Genomic DNA, 18875 nt, shown 5'->3' on the forward strand with positions numbered 1-18875 from the left:
GTGACAGGTGTGGACGAAGCCTGCGGGGGAGCGGGGCCACTCGTCACTCCCGCCAGGGTCCCCAGCAGGACCGCTGGGCTTCTGTCCGGGCCGCGCCGGACAATGTCGCCTGGTCGGGGTCGCCGTGGGTGCTGACGGACCCCTGGGGAAGTACCAGGAGGTCGTTGTGTGGGGCCCGAACTCGACCTGGTTAGGAAGCACGGGCAGGACGTCTGCGACCGCTGGGAGGCTTTCAGGGGCTGGGAGGTGGCTGCGATCGCAGCGAGGCTTGCGTGTGCGCGCGCCCACCTCGTAGCTGTCACTGTTGGTTTAAGGCTGATGTGGACGGCAAAGCGCCCCTGCTCCCGACTTAGGGTCCCCGATTACCTTGCCCTGACTCTGATAAACCACTACGATCCTGACCACTCTCCAGCTGCAGCTCTCCGTCTTCTCCTACGGATATTTTATTTGGTTGGTTTCCGTGGTCAGGAAGCCTGGGATGGAATGAGACTGGGGAAGCTTTGGTTTCCCTCTTAACTGGAGGCGTAAAAACACTGTTCTTAGATTCTGTTTCGAATCTGGGATTGTGTAAAACCCCCAGTCCGCCTTGTACTGTCCCTACTCCATTTGCCAGGTTTGGAATTTGGGAAGACTGATGCTGATACTGATCTTTCTCCTCTGGACCAGTATTTTCTGTAGTGTGAATGGAAACTGAACTCCATTGCTTTTTATATTTAAAAAGAGAATTAGTAATATAAAATTGTTATTATTATTTTATTGTTATTATTAGTTTTAATTTTCCCAGAGAGGGGCCGAGAGGGAAAAAGCGAGAAAGCAGGCCCTCGGGTTGGGGACTCACACCGTGGTCGGCCATGTGGGAGAACAGTGCCTTAACCACCGCACCACCTGGTGCCCCCTCAACTGCATTTATTGAACTGAAATCCTCAGTTAATTTTCTCAGGGCAGATGTTTTCTAAAATTATATTTTATTAGACATTTATTTCAATCCTTGGGTAGATTTTTCTGAGTGGATTGAAACACTTTAGATGGTCTATCAAGCCAAATATATCAATACATTTATTTAGCATTTTGTGTGTGCAGGCACTCTGTTAAACTCTATATGTATCATTGAATCTTCCGTATTATCCGATGAAGTACTGTTACTTTACAGATGAGGAAACTGAGGCTGAGAGTCTTAGAGCTAGTGAGTGGCAGAGGCGGGGTCCGAACCAGCTTTTCTATTTCCGAAGCCTGTGATCCTATAATCTCTATTCTATAACTCTTCCTAAATCGTTTATATAGATGTCATTCTTCCTAAGATCCCCCACCTATTTATTTTTTTAACATTTCATTTGTTGTTATTATTATTTTAATTTGCTGAAGGGCACATGTGCTTATTAGAGAGAGACAGTATGAGAGAGAGAGAGAAAGTGAGAAAGCAGGCCGCCTGGTCCAGGACTCAAACCGCGGTAGGCCACGTGGGAGTCCAGCTCCTCAATCACCACACCACATGTTGGCCTCAATACCCCAGTTATTAACACACCTATTTCAGTATATTGGGTAATTATTATTCGTTTTTTCAGGTAGGCAACTATTGTATTTTCATATTCCTTTTTTGAGAGTTTTTTTGCTATAAGGTGTGTGTGCTTGCTGGAGAAACAGAGCGACAGAAGGCAAGAAAGCATCCCCTCCAAGGGGGATGGTCACGCTGCAATCCCTTCTCCATTTTCCTCTTGGGATTTTGGTGATGTGCGCGGGCACACGCACACACACACACACACACGCACAGTGTGAGTTTTTTTTTTTTTTTGCCATACCACGTGTGCTTGCCAGAAAGACAGAGACAGAGAGAAATCACCCCTTGGGGGGTGGGGGGAGGGCTGGCCACGCTGCAACCCCTTCTCCATTCTCCTCTTGGGATCTTGGTGCACATGTGCCCGGCGTGAGTTTAAGCCACCGGGATTCGAACCGCTGTTAACTACATGGGAGTCCAGCAACATAGCCGTTACACCAACTGCTGGTCCCCCAGTGTGAATTTTTAAGCTGCCAGGTTCAGGATTTGAACTGCGGTCTACTATGTGGGAGTCCAGCAATGGAACCATTATGCCATCTGCTGGTCTCTATTTTCATTTTTCTTAAACTGTAACTATGGGGCACTTCCTGAAAGTATTGTTACATTTTTGTCTTCACGCTGGCTGCATTTTCTTGACTGCCCAGATTGCTTGACTCCTAGTGTTAATGTTCTGTAACAGCGCATTCCGTTCTTGTACTCAGATCAGTGACCCAGCTCTCAGTCTCTGCCCTGCCCCTCCGTGAGTGTGCCCATTTCCCATTGTTGCCCTTTTTTGAACTGCTGAGACCCTTCTTAGCTGAATACGTTAATTCAGACTCCTTAGGTGTTCAAAGGGATAGATTTTACAGACAGTAGAGTGAAACACTACTGTCTGTGTTTCTCAGTAAAATATGGACTCTCTTTCTGGGAGCTTTCACTAACTTTTATTTTAAACATTATTTATGGTGGCTGGGAGGTGGTGCAGTGGTAAAATGTGAGGGGCCGACCCACATGGGGACGTTTCAGGCTCATGTCCAGGGACTCCCTGAGTTTGCCGGGCATGGATGTGCCTTTGATCCCGAGGATCATGGTGCCAGGGCCTTGTTGGGGTGCTCTCTTTCTCTGTCTCACTTTCTGCCTGTTTCTTTAGCTCATCGAGGAAATAAGTGAATAAAATTTAAAAACAATTATGGGCATTAAAATACAAATTTCACAGTTATTTTAAAGACTTAGTAGTCTTTCTTTCTTTTAGGTGTTTGCCACAGGGTGTGTGTACTCACCAGAGAGAGACAGAGAAAGTGAGAAATCACTCTCCCCTCCCCCCCCCAACTAGGGGGGATGGCCATCCCACAATTGCTTTTCGTTCATTCTCCTCCTGGGATTTTGGGCATGCATGCACATATGCTAGGCGTAATTTTCAAGCTACCAGGTCCAGGGCTCAAACTGTGGTGGGTCATGTGGGAATCCAGCACCTTAACCACCATGCCACCTGCTGGCCCTAATCTTACTTGCTTAGTACAGTTTTAGATTTACGGAATGATTGAGCAGATGTTACACAGAATTCCATCTGCCTCCTCTTACTCAAGGCAGTTTTCCCTAATGCTAACATCTTGTATTAGTGTGATACACGTGTTCCAAGTGAGCCAGCATTAATACATTATTGTTATTAACTAAAGCCCATAGCTTGCTTTAGGATTCTCTGTGTGGACACACTGGGTTTTGATGAATGTATCCATTTTTACAGAGTCACGCAGAATAATTGCACTGCCCTAAAAATCCCCTATGTGGCACCGGTTCATTTCTCCCTCCTTCCTCCTGTGCTTCCTCTCTGCGCTCCCTTAGCTATTGATCTTCCCTGATGACAGGACACCGAGCACCTTACCATCTGTGTATTCCCACCCCCATCGATCTCCTGCTTGCCTTTACACAAGCCATTTTCCCCCTTTCTTCCTGTACGATGTGTGGCTCAAGATCAGACGCTTCCATTGGCCACTGTGGTTTGGTTTACACCGTCAGTGTCTTCTCAGGGTTCTCTTCCTCGTCTCACACCGTGCGAAGCCTGGTGCTGCCTCAGTGACACAGCTTTTCCTAAAGCTCTGGGGACTGGTGGCTACTTTCACACTCACGCTTTGTACCCCAGGCCTCTGAGGGTGGGATAGGTGTCTTCCTTATCTTTCGCAGCACCTGCCAGAGCATTCTGTTTCTCCACTCTGAAAACACTTAGGTTTGAGTCTCATTTGATCACAATACACCGTCCCCTTCCTCTCCTTGTTACAGTCATCTGGTGAGTCCTAGGTCAGTCTCCCTCACTGTCTGAAAAATGTTAGCTGCTAGCTTGCCGTCACTTTTTAAGAAAAAATTGTCAGAGGGTGCATGTACTCATCAGAGAGGGGGAGAGTGAGAAAGCATGTACTCCTCAGAGAGAGAGGGGGAGCGAGCATGTCCCCATGTGGTCACACCACAATCTCTTCTCCATTTCTTCTTCCTGTTGGGAAGAGGAAATTTGGGCATGCGCGCACATGTATCTGGTGCGTTTCTCAAGCCACTGGGTCCAGGACTCGGACCATGTGGTCAGCTGTGTGGGATCCAGCCTCCTGAACCGCCACGCCGTGGCTGGCCCACTCGCTGTCTTTCTCTCCAGCAGTACTTCTGTCGTGAGTCTTGGATGGTCAGTGTCCTCAGATACTCTGACCTCCCGTTTCTGGGCCTTCTCTCCCCTGCTGGCCTTCTCTCTCTCCTCACCTACCCCGATGTGACCATTTACTTCCTCAACCTAAGCCTAATCCTTTGCGTTACTGATAGCATGGTCTTACTTTCCAGAACCCCCCCTGACCACCGTCTCTTAGCTTACCGGCTCCCCTCCTTTCATATTCCAACTTCAGTCGTCCTTCAACCCTGCTGAGAGCTGGCCATCTTGTCCCTGCCCCTCCTTCCCTTCCTGTCATCACTCCCCCCTGCCTAGTTCGAATACTGTGGGCAGTTACTGTTACCATTCCCATGCTTACGCCTTCAATGTCCTTGTCTGTCCCTTGCTCTGCAGGGATAAACCTCAGCCTTAGGTAAATCCAACTCTGCCCCCCATTGCCTGCATTAGTGTAACTGAGTGTGGCAGAGAGAAAAATAGAAGCATGTATTTATTTATTTATAATTTATTTAGGTTTTTGCCATAGGGTATGCGTGCTCGTCAGAGACTGAGAGAGATAGAGAGAAAGTAAGAAATTATCTCTCAGGGGGGATTGCCATGCCACTATACCCTCTCCTCCATTCTCCTCTCGGAATTTGGGACACACAAGCACATGCACCCGGTGTGATTTCTAAGCCCCTGGGTACGGGGCTTGAACTGTGGTCCAACACCTTAATCACCTTGCCACCTGCTGGCCACTGATTTCACTTTAAATTTGTGCTACTAGTTCACAATCTGCCTTTAAGTGTCATCAGGCTGTGTTTCCCTGGTCTTCTCACTCTCTTGCGCTGTTTTACGAAGCGTCTTCTCTCTTGGGACCTCCACAACTCCGCCCTCACCCTCCTGTCAGAGCAGGGCTCCCCCAGCCTCTAACCTGCCCCCTGTCCGCAGTTTCCTCCTCTTCTCTGGCCGAGAATGAACAGCCTCTGGCTCCTGGCAGGGCCAGTCCTTGCGCATGTGCTTTAGAGCCCGCCGGCTTTGTTGAAGACTTGGTTCAAGCTGGTCTTCTTCTGGTTCCTAGTTTACCTTTGTGTCCTCTCTGCCAGCTCTTCTCTGGCTAGTCAGCGTCTTCCATGTACAGTGAAAGAGCAGAGACAAAACAACACAGAGACCGAAGACACCCAAGGCAAGAGTGCCAAACTCTCTTTGACGTTACTTCCCCTCTCACTGCCACTGCCGTTTTCTATTTTTTATTTAACGGCAAAATTCCTTAAAAAAAAGAGATCATTTTCATTGAGTCCAGTGTCTCTTCCAATCTCTCTCTTTTTTTAAGTTCATTTATTTCTTCCATGAGTAAGAGAGACAGACAGAAAGAAAGACAGTCAGACACCCCAACAGTTCTCAACACTGCAGTCTACCCCCAGCCTCCACCAGCCCCAGCCATGTGCAGTGCACTATCTGACCAGCTGAAGGAGGCCTTGGATGTGAACCTAGAACCTTCCCATATGGGATTGTGTTGCAGAGGATCACACTTTACCGTTGTGCCACCATTTGGTCCCCATCATTGTATTTTTTAAAAAAATATTTATTTACTTTTATTCTTTCATTCATTTTATTTTAATTTGACCAGAAAGAGACACAGATAGAGAAAGAGGGAAAGTGAGAAAGCAAGCCACCAGGTCCAGGACTTGAACCATGATCAATCATGTGGGAGTGTCCAGCGCCTTAACCACCACACCACCTGCTGGTCCTGTCATTGTATTTTTGTATTTTGATCCACTCCTAGTCCAGTCAGGCTCTGCCAGTCCACCGAAACTGTTGTTTCAAAGGTCACCACTGATTTTCATGTGTTAAGGCCCGCATTTCTCATGTTTATCAAACTTATAAGGAGTAAGCAAATAAACAAATGTTCAAGGTGGAGAGTGTACGGGAAAGCTTGCTGAGCAAACTGAAGATAGCAGCTACCTGGGGCCAAGAGATGGCGTATGTTACGTCACTGTCCCACATCACTGACCATGGTTTGAGTCCTGGACTTGGCTTGAAAATCGTACCAGACACATGTGCATGCATGCCCAAGATCCTGGGAGGAGAATGGAGGAGACGGGATTGAGGTGTAGCCATCCCCTCCAGGGTGTGATTTTCCCTCTCACCGTCTCTGTCTCTCTTTGGTGAGCGCACATTCCCTAAAGCAAGAACCTTTACAGAAAGAAAAAGAAAAAGGGTAATAGCTCCCATAGTTTACCATTGTTGAGGGAAACCTAAGTATTAGCGTGGGATTGGTGAAAAGGGCATAGGAGTGGGCAGTAGGTTTGAGAGATGCTCTAGAGGTAACCAGTTTCCTACGATTCTTCAGGACCGTTCTATAACCATGTAAGTATATTTATCAACTCAACCTCAGTTTGTTTTTTTTTCTTTAACCACAGAACAGTTGAAAGATCAGTGCATTGGTAACTGTGTTTTCCTTATCTAGACTTACCAACTGTTAACATCTTGCCACGTTCATGTTGTCTCTCATTATTACCCACACTTCCCTCCTCTTTTAACATCTGAAAGTGGGCTAAGTTCACATGAAACTCCTACTGTGACATATTTATTTTTAAAAGCATGACTGCATGCCACTACCTACAGTTCTGAGCTGATATCACCAGGTTCTTTCCCACCCTCCTTTTTTTTTCTTTTTAAAAATTTTTAAAGGTTTTTGCTATGAGGGCATGTGCACTTGTTAGAGACAGAGAGAGAGAGAAAGTGAGAAATCACCCCCTAGGGGGATGGCTATGCTGCAATCCCTTCTCCATTCTCTTCTCAGGATTCTGGGCACGTATGCAGTCATGCCCAGCATGATTTTCAGGCTGCTGGGTCCAGGACTTGAACTGCACAGTTGGCCATATGGGAGTTTAGTGCCTTCACCATGCCACCTGTTGTCCGGTTCTTTCTTTTGTAAGAGTGTTTACAAAAAAAAAGTTATTTCATAGATGAGAGATGAAGCGAGAGACAGAGAGAGAGAGAGAATGAGAGAGACAAAAATAGAGAGAGAAACGCGGCATCCCCAATGCCTTGATCCACCCTAGTCCCAGCCCAGCTCTTGGGCACACACATGCCTGGTGTACTTAAGGAGGTCTCTGGATGTGAACTGGCAATATCCTGCACCTCACAGAGTGTCACATTTTGCTGCTGTGCCGCACATCTGTTTTTTGTATGTGAGAGAGAGATGTGTTGGCCCGTCACTCTTAAATGCCGCAGTGTGTATTTCCTCCTCGCCCCCGGACAAGGGTACTTTCTTACATTACTGCCGTCTCCTTGTCAGGTAATAAACACCGAGACAGCACCACCATCCGATTCACAGACACCATTCCGATTTGGCCGTCTGTCTTTTTTTTGGAGAGGTTTTTACTATTGGGCGCGTGTGCTTGCCAGAAAGACAGAAAGACAGAGAGACAGAAAGCGAGAAATCACCCCCCAGGGGGGATGGCCACACCGCAATCCCTTCTCCTCCCGCCTTCTCTCACGATCTTAGGCACGCACGCACATGCGCCCAGCGTGGGTTTTAAGCCACCGGGTCCAGGACTCGAGCCACGGTCGACTACATGGGAGTCCAGTGACATAACCATTACGCTAACTGCTGGTTCTGAGATTTTGCCATCTGTCTTAACCACAGCTCCTTTTCCTTTCTAGTCCAGGCTCCTACCTGCAGACACACATGGCTTGTTCCTGTCATGTCTCATCAGTGTCCTTCAATCTGGAAAAGTCCTTAGGCTGTTCTTGTTTCCCATGTCCGTGACAGTCTTAGAGTACAGGTCTTTGCAGGTCTTTTATTCCATATGATGATCTTAACCTGTTTCCTCATGACCAGATTCAGGCTGGGCCTCTGCAGCCACGCTGTGCTCTGCCCAGCACGTCATAGTCAGAGATGCCTTATGGCCTGGCTCACACTGGGGAGTTGGTATCTACCAGGTTTTCCACAGTAAAGTCATTGTTTCCCCTTTTGCATTTTATTACTGTTTTGGGGGAGATAATCTGATATGACCCAAATATTCTGTTCTTATTAAATCTCCACCCTCCAGTCCTAGCCTCCTTTTTACAATTTTTTATTTGAGAGAGATTTTTGCTATTAGGGTGTGCATACTTGCTGGAGAGACAGAGAGAGACAGAAAATGAGAAATCACCCCCCTGGGGCGGATAGCCACACTGCATTTCCTTTCCCTCCATTATCCTCTTGGGATTTTGGGCATGCATGCACATGCATCTGGCGTGAGTTTCAAGCCACCGAGTCTGGGACTTGAACCATGGTCAGCCATGTGGGACTCCACTGCCTTAACCATTATGCCACCTGCTGGCCCTGCCTTAACCTTTTTGATCTGGCCTGTTGCTCTAATGATTGCTAGGTGGTAATTATTTGTCTCTATCATTCTATCTGCATTTATTAATTGACATTGTACTAGAAGAAAGAACTTTTATTATTTCATTCATTCATTATGGACCTTTTATTTCCTTTTTGATTTAATAGATTGCAATTTGGTACACTTATTTTAAAATTTCTTTCCTTTACTCATGATAGAGTGTATATACATGTGAGTGTGTGTGTGTGAGAGAGTGCACATGCACACATCCACAGGGTCTGGACATGCCCTGATCCTCTTTCTCAAGTCCTCCGAGTTGTTGGAACCTGGGCACTTGCATACTTGGCGTATTTCATACCAGTTGGACCAGGGATTTGAACTGTGGTCACCATGTGGGATAACCCCTCTTCAGCAGCACTTCACCTCAGCACCACATGGCTGACCCCCACTCTCATTTTATTTTGATGCTTAGACTTTCTCACAGTTGACCCCTGGAACTCCTTTCATAATTGATGGCTTTGTTTTTCTGACATGTTCCTATCGTTTGCTGAGAATTTTCTTGTGTTTTGGTACAAGAAGATTTTCCAGGCTTAATCTGCACTTTCCTCCCTCAGCCATTTCTCCCAGGAGCCCTTTAAGGGACTCTGCTTAGTGGAGGATGGTATGTAATAGCTAAGATCTGGGCACACGGCATTTTTACTGCTGCTGGGATTTCATTGCTCCTGAGACTAAAAGAATTAGAAAATGTATGTGTGTGTATATGTACATATACAAACATCTAAACACCTCATTAAAAAGATAAGTTCATTTACTAATACTTCCAATTCCAGTCCAATAGCTCAGAATTCTTTTAGTTTCCCCCTTTCCATGTTTCCAAATCCTGTCTTGGGGCCAGCAGATGGCATAGTGGTTACCTTGCTGGAGTCCTACATGGCCTACGGTGGTTCAAGTCTGGAACCTAGTGGCTCGAAATTAATGCTGGGCACGCGTGCCCACGCATGTGTATCTATGTGTGTGTGTGTGTGTGCCCAAGATCCCAGGAGGAGAATGGAGGAGGAAGGATTGTGGGGTGGCTATCCCCCTTGGGGGGTGATTTCTTGCTTTCTCTCTCACTCTTTCTCTTTTCTTCTTGGAGAACACACGTGCCCTAAGGCAAAAACCTCTTTAAAAAAAATCCTGTCTTGGGCCCAGCAGTTGGTGTAATGACTATGTCGCTGGACTCCCATGTAGTTGACTGTGGTTCAAGTCCTGGACCCAGTGGCTTAAACTCACACTGGGTGCGTGTGCGTGTGTGCCCAAGATCCTGAGAGGAGAATGGAAGAGAAGGGATTGCGGCATGGCCATCCTCCCTGAGGGGTGATTTCTTGCTTTCTGTCTCTCTGTCTCTCTGGTGAGTGCACCTGCCCTATAGCAAAAACCGCCCCCCCCAAAAAAAAATTTCTGTTTCAGACAGTGAGAAATCTGACTCCAGTTATTTTAGATATGTTATTTTAGATATATTAATCTTTTGCTCAATCAGTAAGCTTTTTTAAAAATTGCTTTTTAGATATAATAGTCTTTTACTCTTTTATAGTCATATTGCAGTTTCTTAATAAATTCCAAATTCAGTTAACTTTTTTTTAGGATTTTGCTATAGGGTATGTGCACTCACTGGAGAGAGACAGAGAGAGAGAGAAAATGAGAGATCATTAGGGATTTGGGCATGCTACATTCCCTTCTCCTCTCAGGATTTTTGGGCATGTGAGCACATGTGCCCAGCATAATTTTCAGGCTGTCAGGTCTGGGACTTGAACTGTGGTTGACCATGTGGAGTCCAGTGCCTTCACCCCCACTCCAACTGCTGGCCCTGAGTAACATTAAAAAAATAGATTATTTATTTAATTTTATTCATTATCATCATCATTTTTTATTTTGGCCAGAGAGAGATGGAAAGAGAAAGGGAAAGTGAGAAAGTAAGCTAGGTCCAGGACTCGAACTGTGGTAAACCATTTGGGAGTCCAACACCTCAACCACCATGCCACCTACTGGCCCCCTCCCCATTAACTTTTTTTTTTAAAGAAAGAATTATTTTATTTAACTTTATTTATTATTATTATTTTTCAGTTTGATCAGCCAGAGAGAGAGAGAGAGAAAGTGAGAAAGCAAGCCACCAGGTTTAGGACTTGAACCATGGTTGGCCATGTGGGAATCCAGTGCCTTAGTCTCACACCATCAGCTGGCCCTGAGAGTTTCTATTAGAAATAAGAGTTAAATTATATCAAAGACTTTTAGAATCTGTGGAAAAATACAATTTTATTAAAGTGAGAAATCACCCCCTGGAGAAGGGGTTGCCATGCCACCGTTTCTTCTCCTGCCTTGTCCTCTTGGAATTTTGGGCATGCACACACATGTTCCTGGCATGAGTTTTAAGCTGCTGGGTCCAGGACTTGAACTGAAGTTGACTACGGGGAGTCCAGCGATGTAACTGTTATGCCATCTGCTGGTTTCCCTCTTACCAATTAACTTTTTTAAAAACTTAATTTTCTTCAGAGAGAGAGAGAAATAGGCATTCCCACCAGGGCCTTCATACCCTGATCCACCCCAAGCCTCAGCCTGTTTGAACATGGGCATGCATATGTGCCTGGTGTGTAGAGGGAGGCTCTGGGAAGTGAACCTGGGAACCTCCCCCCCCATGTGAGTACAGTTGAATCACTGCTGTACCACCATCTGGCCTTCAACCTATTCAGTGTAATCATTCTCCTAACCGCTCAGGCTTCCTCTTCCCTTTGCCACTCTGGTTCCCCTCCCACTGCGTCTCCACCGTGCCCCACTTCCTTGACTGTCAGGCACAGTGCTGCAGGTAACTGTGTGCCCTCCACCGTGCCCCACTTCCTCGGCTGTCAGGCACAGTGCTGCAGGTAACTGTGTGCAGAACCCTGTCACCTTCACTGTTCTGCTTCCTCAGAGGCTGACGTCTCCCTGTTGGGAGGAATAGAGAGGAAGGAAGGATGGGAAAGGAAGAAGAATGGGAGGAAAGATAGGAATCTAAGTTACAGTGATGTATCTTGAAGACACAGCTGACAGGAGTTACTGGTAATTGAATACAGAGAGTGAGGAAGAGAAGCCAATGATGATTCCAAGGTTTTTGGCCTCAGAAACGGAAAGAATTGAATTGTCATTTAGCGTGTGTGTGGGGGGGACAAAGTAGGAAGGGGCTTGGTGGGAGAATCAGGAGCTCAGTGTTGGATGTTTAGAAGTCTGAGATGTCTTCTAAACACCCAAGAGGAGGTGTTGGTACTTAGTGTGTATCTGCATCTTGAAGTATGGGCTGGAGATGTGGGTCTGGAAATCCTTTCCCATAGATGCTATTTAAAGCCACGAACTCAGCTGAGATTGCAAAGGGAGTTGGATAGATAGAAAAGCTCATGCTGAGCCCAGGGATAATTTCAGGAAGAGAGATGATAGCACCATCTCAGCAAGATAGGATCAGCCTCTGAGGCGAGTGTGGTATTTTGGAAGCCACGTGAGGAACATAACTTCAATTAACATGAAAGCATCATATTAAATGCTGTTGATAGGTCAAGAAAGATAAGGACTGTGAATTTACCATCCCATTTGGCAGGATGGAGTTCATTGGTGACTTTAATTATGTGTATGTGAGTGGAGGGAAGGTTTGATTGGAGCAGGTTCAGGAAAGAATGAGAGGAGGGAAATGAGAGACAGCAGATACAGAGAACTCTTTCAAGAAGTTTCAATCCACATATAAGGTACATAGCCACAGTCAACTGGTCAACCATTGACATGTTTTTTGGGTCTATAGCAGAGTTTAAGGTAGCCTTTTCTGAGAGTTGTGTGAGTTCCTTATTGTTTCATATGACACTTTTTTCCCCTATGCACTGATTTGTTTTGGGTTAGGGAAAGGTTTAGTTGGTAGTGTAGTTTTTGAGCATGTGCAGTGAGGAGCTCCCCAGAGCAGTGTCAGTGGCATTGTAATAGGGAGAGAGTACAAGGGAGCACCTAGCCGTGACAGGCCCTTTGAAATGCTTGTTGTTCTGGATGTGTCAGAGAAAATTGAAACTTTATAGATTGTACTATCATCAGCCTTCTTGGGCCTTGTCACCACCTTGATTTTTCTCTGCAAAAAATCTTTCGAGAAGAGTGTTTTGTGTGTCCATATGTTCTTTGTGTATAATGAAGCCTTGCTAGGAAACTGGAATATAGTTAGATTTGCTAAAATGAATTTAATGGTTTACGTGAGTCCTTTATCGTCTAAGTAGAAAATTGTTTACACCTTTAACTTAAGGCACAGGGGCAGGCAGGTGGCATGGTAGCTAAAGTGCTGGACTCCCATGTGACTGACCCTGGTTTGAGTCCCAAACTTGGGGGCTTGCCTCTCACTCTCCCTTTCTCTCTTTCTCTCTTTCTCTCTGTCTCTTTTTGATCAAATTAAAAAAAATAATTAATAAAATAAGTAATTCTTTTTTGAGAAAGAGATTTCTGTTACAGGATGTGTGTACTTGCTGGAGAGGCAGAGAGAAACAGAGAGAGAGACAGAGAGACCGAAAGTGAGAAATCACTCCCCAGGGTATATGGTCATGCTGCAATCCCTTCTTCTCCATTCGCCTTTAGGGATTTTGGGCACGCATGCACCTGTGCCTGGTGTGTGTCAAGCTGCAGGGTCCAGGACTTGAACTGCAGTCTACTATGTGGGAGTCTAGTGTCTTAACCGTTATGCCACCTGCTGGCCCTGAAATAAATAATTAGAAAAAAAACTCCAAAAGGCATAGACAGTAAATACACAGTATGCGGGTACTCTGAAGTGCTCTGCCGTTGTCATTGCTGATCATCCACATTACTTTCTTGTATTGAACCTAGATACAGAAAGAATTCTTGGTAGTAATGTTCCAGAAAGTCACTACTAATTAGTCCTACATGACATATGACATAAAATCTTTTTCTAAATCCCTAGTATAAGGATTGAGTTCATAAGTATTATGTGGAAAACAGAACTAAGTTAGAAATCAGGTTTAATTTGTTTGTCATTCTCATCACTAGAGTTTATCAATAATGGTGATGGCTAGTGAGAAACCTCAAGAGAGCTGGCATAGGGATATAGTACTTGTTCTTTTGAGATCACTGAATTGACAGCTCACCTCTGTTCTTTTCATTTTCCAAAGATTCGACCTTGTTTGCTGAACTCGGTTATTTCACAGACACTGATGAGCCGCTGTTGGATACAGCAAATGAGACTTATGTAAGTATTTACTCAAGGAGAAATAATGGGTAATTTGATGTTTAATCTTTAAAAAAAATATTTATTTAATTTTATTTATTATTATTATTATTGCTTTTCAGTTTGATCAGAAAGAGTCAGAGAGAGAGAGGGAGAGTGAGAAAGTAAGCCATCAGGTCTGGGACTTGAACTGTGGTTGGCCATGTGGGAATCCAGCACCGTAGCCACCAGCCAGCCCCGTGATGTTTAATCTTTACCCTAGTTATTATAAGAAAGTTTCAGGACAACAGGCTTAGACTAGTAATTTAAGTTTAAATAACTTTAATTGTTGAGCTTATAAGTTAATTGACATGTCATAGTCAGTAAATGTAGGACCATAGACATTGCATTGATCTTGGCATGAGGAAATTTGTATTCTAAGCCTATGTTGGGCCCCAGGAGTGGCTAACCTTGAATATAGTCACTTAACTACCTACTCCTTGGGTTTTACAGATACTTTGCCACATAAGGAAATGGTGTGATGTTCAGGAAGTGTGTGTGAGTCATGGGCCCAAGCCAAAAACCAACTTCCTTTTTTTCCCCCCCAATAGGGCATGCATGTTTGCTGGAGATAGGCAGAGAGAGGGAAAGTGAGAAATACACCTTAGGGGAGATGACTGCACTGCAGACCCTTTTCAAACTTCATTATCCTCTTGGGATTTGGGCATGCGTGCTTAGCACACAGTGTGATTTTCTAGCCACTGGTTCTGGGACTTGAGCCATGATCCCCCATGTAGGAATCTGCACCCCAGCCACCATGCCACCTGCTGGCTCCACCAATTTCCTTTTTAAAAATTATGCATAAGTGTTGGAAGCTCTGGAAATTAGGCATATCCTTACTTTTTGACCTTGATTATATAGAAGTTATTATAACACTGTGTATCTTCAAACATATCTTAGACTAATTTTTTTTCTTTTCATGGTTAGTACAGATAAAGCTGTTTGGCCTATAGAACTCTTATCTTATTCTTTAATGCATGAGATACTGTTTCTCAGAAAATAATTCAATTGAGTAAAGTATTAATCAGTAATTTTTCAATCAGGTTGAAGATAATTTTTTTAAGCTCTTATTAACATGAGTATAAATACATAATCTTAGGGAGTTTCAGACAGTTCTCAGAGAATGACTTAACTGTTTCTTACTATGAATCAGTAGAAGAGTATGAAGCACATGATATGTTTTTAAATTGATGTGTGGGATTTTAATGGTTTTGTTTACTCTTTTTTAGAATATGGCCTAATGATGAAATTGGCCGGTTGAATAGCAACTGCTATTCTTTCATTACCTCCAAAAAGAAACAGTGTATTAAATTTGAAATATTCAGGGAAGTGTGGTCCTGATTTTATTGCTAACATTATATTATGCAAATCCCTCAATCTTTTTTCTTTTTTTAAAGAAATTTTTGCCTTAGGGCTTGTGTGCTCACTGGACAGATAGAGACAGAGACAGTGAAAGGGAAAGTGAGAAATCACCCCCCATGGGAGATGGCCATGACACAATCCCTTCTCCATTTTCCTTCTGCGATTTTGGGCATGCATGCATATTCATCCAGCATGATTTTCAAGCCACTGGATCCAGGACTTAAACCGTGGTTGGCTATGTGGGAAGCCAACGATGCAGCCGCTCTGCTATCTGCTGGCCTCATCCATCTCTTAATTCCTTAGTTTTTCTAGTATAACATGATGATCTTCCATGTGATGATAGAATGTCCCGTGATAAACCAATCAAGGGCCAGAGTGTGTAAGTGCCAAAATGTTTCCCTCTACATAAAATGGGCCTGTTAACCTTCTAACCAAATAGAACACTCATACTCTATAAAATACTTGACATATTTTGGCTGAGGATTGAATCATCCTCTACATAAAATGGGCCTGTTAACCTTCTGACCAGATAGAACACTTATACTCTATAAACTACTTGACATATTTTGGCTGAGGATTGAATCAGAAGCATCCCCAAAGCAGATTATGCCCCTGTTGTATATGTTTAAAAGTACTGCAAGTACTCAAGCAGGCAGCATTGCTAAATTTATTTAGCCTAAGAAAGTTTTTTTTTTTTTAAAGAGAGATTTTTTGCTATAGGGTGTGTTTGCTTGCTGGAAAGACAGAGACAGACAGAAAGCAAGAAATCATCCCCCAGGGGGGATGGCCACACTGCAATCCCTTCTCTTCCATTCTCTTCTTGGGATCCTGGGCGTGCACACACACCTGCCTGGTGTGGGTTTAAGCCACTGGATTCAGGACTTGAACCACGATCGACTACATGGGAGTCCAGCGATGCAACCATTATGCCATCTGTTGGTCCTAAGGAAGTTAAGTTAAAAAAAATATTTTTTAGTTTTTGTTTTGCTATAGGTGCGTGCACTCACCAAAGACAGAGAGAGAGAAATCACTCCTCAGGGGGATGGCCACAACACATTCCTTTCCCCTTCAGTCTCCTTTTGGAGTTTTGGGCACTCACACTCATGCATCCTGTATGATTTTCAAGTTGCATGGTCTGAGACTTGAACCATGAAGTTAGCCGTGTGGAATCCAGTCACCTTAACTCCCGTGCCACCTGCTGGTCCAGCCTAAGAAAGTTTAAAGATTATTTTGGTTGCTATAAATACAAGGCTACTTAATTTTCTGTATGTAGGTTGAAATAAAAAAGTAAAGAAAATCGATTCAAGAAAATGGTCCTTTCATGATTTTTTTAAAAAGATATTTCCCATAGAGTACTTGTGTTTGCTGGAGAGAGAGACAGTGAGAAAAAAAGTGATAAATCACCCCCTATGGGAGATGGCTACATTGCAACCCCTTCTTCTTCATTTTCCTCCTGGGATTTTGGGCACACATGCACCCAACATGTTTTAAGCCACCAGGTCCAGGACTTGAACTGCAGATGGCTTGTTGGAGTCCGTTCTTAACCACTACACCTCCTGGTGGCCCCATGATTTAATTATCTTTTTTCATATGGACTTCCACGTATTGATATACTTTGTCTAAATATTTACTCAGTTATAGGTAGTATAAGAAGAAAAGTTTCCCTTCTCTCATGTTACATTTTCAATAAAAATAAACCATGTAATAGATATTTCATTCTAGTACTGTTCTAGAAATTATTAACAAATGGTGGTTAACAATTACCAAATAAATTCTTACTTTTTGCCTAAGGCTTACTTTCTCTAGTGTTGCTGTTTTATGATTTGTCATATTAAGTAAATTGTGAATGTCTTTTGACTTTTTTGTTTTTTCTATATTAAGCTTACTTCTTGTCTCTGTAGCTCCAGATTCTTTAAAAATATAATTCTTACATGGCTCCAGCAAACTAAGAAAGGAATGGAAGACAATTGTAGACACCAGACATAGTGTGAGAAGAGGGTAGGAAAGGACAGAGGGTCAGAAAGAGGGGTAAAAATGGGCACACATGCACCCAACATGTTTTAAGCCACCAGGTCCAGGACTTGAACTGCAGATGGCTTGTTGGAGTCCGTTCTTAACCACTACACCTCCTGGTGGCCCCATGATTTAATTATCTTTTTTCATATGGACTTCCACGTATTGATATACTTTGTCTAAATATTTACTCAGTTATAGGTAGTATAAGAAGAAAAGTTTCCCTTCTCTCATGTTACATTTTCAATAAAAATAAACCATGTAATAGATATTTCATTCTAGTACTGTTCTAGAAATTATTAACAAATGGTGGTTAACAATTACCAAATAAATTCTTACTTTTTGCCTAAGGCTTACTTTCTCTAGTGTTGCTGTTTTATGATTTGTCATATTAAGTAAATTGTGAATGTCTTTTGACTTTTTTGTTTTTTCTATATTAAGCTTACTTCTTGTCTCTGTAGCTCCAGATTCTTTAAAAATATAATTCTTACATGGCTCCAGCAAACTAAGAAAGGAATGGAAGACAATTGTAGACACCAGACATAGTGTGAGAAGAGGGTAGGAAAGGACAGAGGGTCAGAAAGAGGGGTAAAAATAATTCTAGGAACTAGAAATGGAAAATTTTTTATAATATAAATGATTAAGTCACTATGCAGTATATACTGGATGGGAAATCACACTTTTTGTTGTTGTTGTTGTTGGAGAGGTTTTCGCTACAGGATGTGTGCGCTCGCCAGACAGACAGAGAGAGACATAGAGACAGAAAGCGAGAAATCACCCCCCAGGGGGGATGGTCACGCCGCAATCCCTTTACCTCCATTCTCCTCTCGGAATCTTGGGCATGCACACACACGCGCATGGCGTGAGTTTTAAACCACCGGGTCCAGGACGTGAACCGCGGTCGACTATGTGGGAGTCCAGCGACATAGCCATTATGCTAACTGCTGGTTCCCAAGAGCAGATGTTTTTGAAAGTCTTTGTGTTGAGATTTAGTAGCAAGTTAAAATTTGCCTTTGAATACTTCTTTAAGGAGTTGTTTATTTAACTTTATTTATTATTATTATTATTACTTTTAAATTTGACCAGAGAAAGGCAGTGTGAGAAAGCAAACACCATTTTCAAGACCTGAACTGCAGCCAGTCATAACAACTGTTCAAACAGCATAAAAACTGTAGAATTTCAGTGCATGTGTGATTGGTAAAGGTGCTTTTGTCAACTTATTAGAAGGATTGGAGGAGATATACAATCAGAATAGATTTAAAAATTATGTCATCTTAAGACTTAAAATAATTAGAGATTCATTACTAAATATACATCATTAGCTCCTGTGAACTAATCATTTCAGGTGCAAAGAGAAACCTGGCGGCTTGCTTTCTCTCTCACTCTCTCGCTCTGTCCCTCTCTGGTCAAATTAAAGTAAAAAGATAAAGTTAAATTAAATAATTCTTTAAAAAAAAAAAGAATTCTTTGGTACTGTTAGACTTTCATGAGGGCTCATGAAATCATGTGGCAGTTCTTTATGAATATATTATAAGGTGGTCATCTAGATGATCCAGAATATGCTTATATTTAAGTAAAAATATGGGTATCTAAATGAAAAGAAACCAAGGTGGCCCCTCAAAGAGGTTTGTTGTCCTCTGTGTGAGAAACTTAATTTTACTGTTGTGATCACGAAGTGTTGATGTTTGGTAGGTGAGGTCCATTTACTTTCCAGGATTATAAAATATTTTATTTATTTGCTTCTAAAAAATATTTAAT

The 18875-nt window shown here is 43.4% G+C and overlaps 1 protein-coding gene across 1 annotated transcript in view; it reads left to right on the forward strand.

Annotated features, from left to right (window-relative positions):
• Window positions 1–18875, forward strand: part of ATF6 (activating transcription factor 6) — a 255241-nt gene that overhangs the window by 10012 nt on the left and 226354 nt on the right. The window contains exons 4-5 of the mRNA XM_006142264.2: window positions 8–189; window positions 13648–13724. Of these exons, the coding sequence (XP_006142326.1) occupies window positions 8–189; window positions 13648–13724 (259 nt within the window). The remainder of the gene's footprint in view (window positions 1–7; window positions 190–13647; window positions 13725–18875) is intronic.

This window comes from Tupaia chinensis, unplaced genomic scaffold (assembly GCF_000334495.1).
Source record: "Tupaia chinensis unplaced genomic scaffold, TupChi_1.0 Scaffold000070_1, whole genome shotgun sequence".
Taxonomy (NCBI): domain Eukaryota; kingdom Metazoa; phylum Chordata; class Mammalia; order Scandentia; family Tupaiidae; genus Tupaia; species Tupaia belangeri.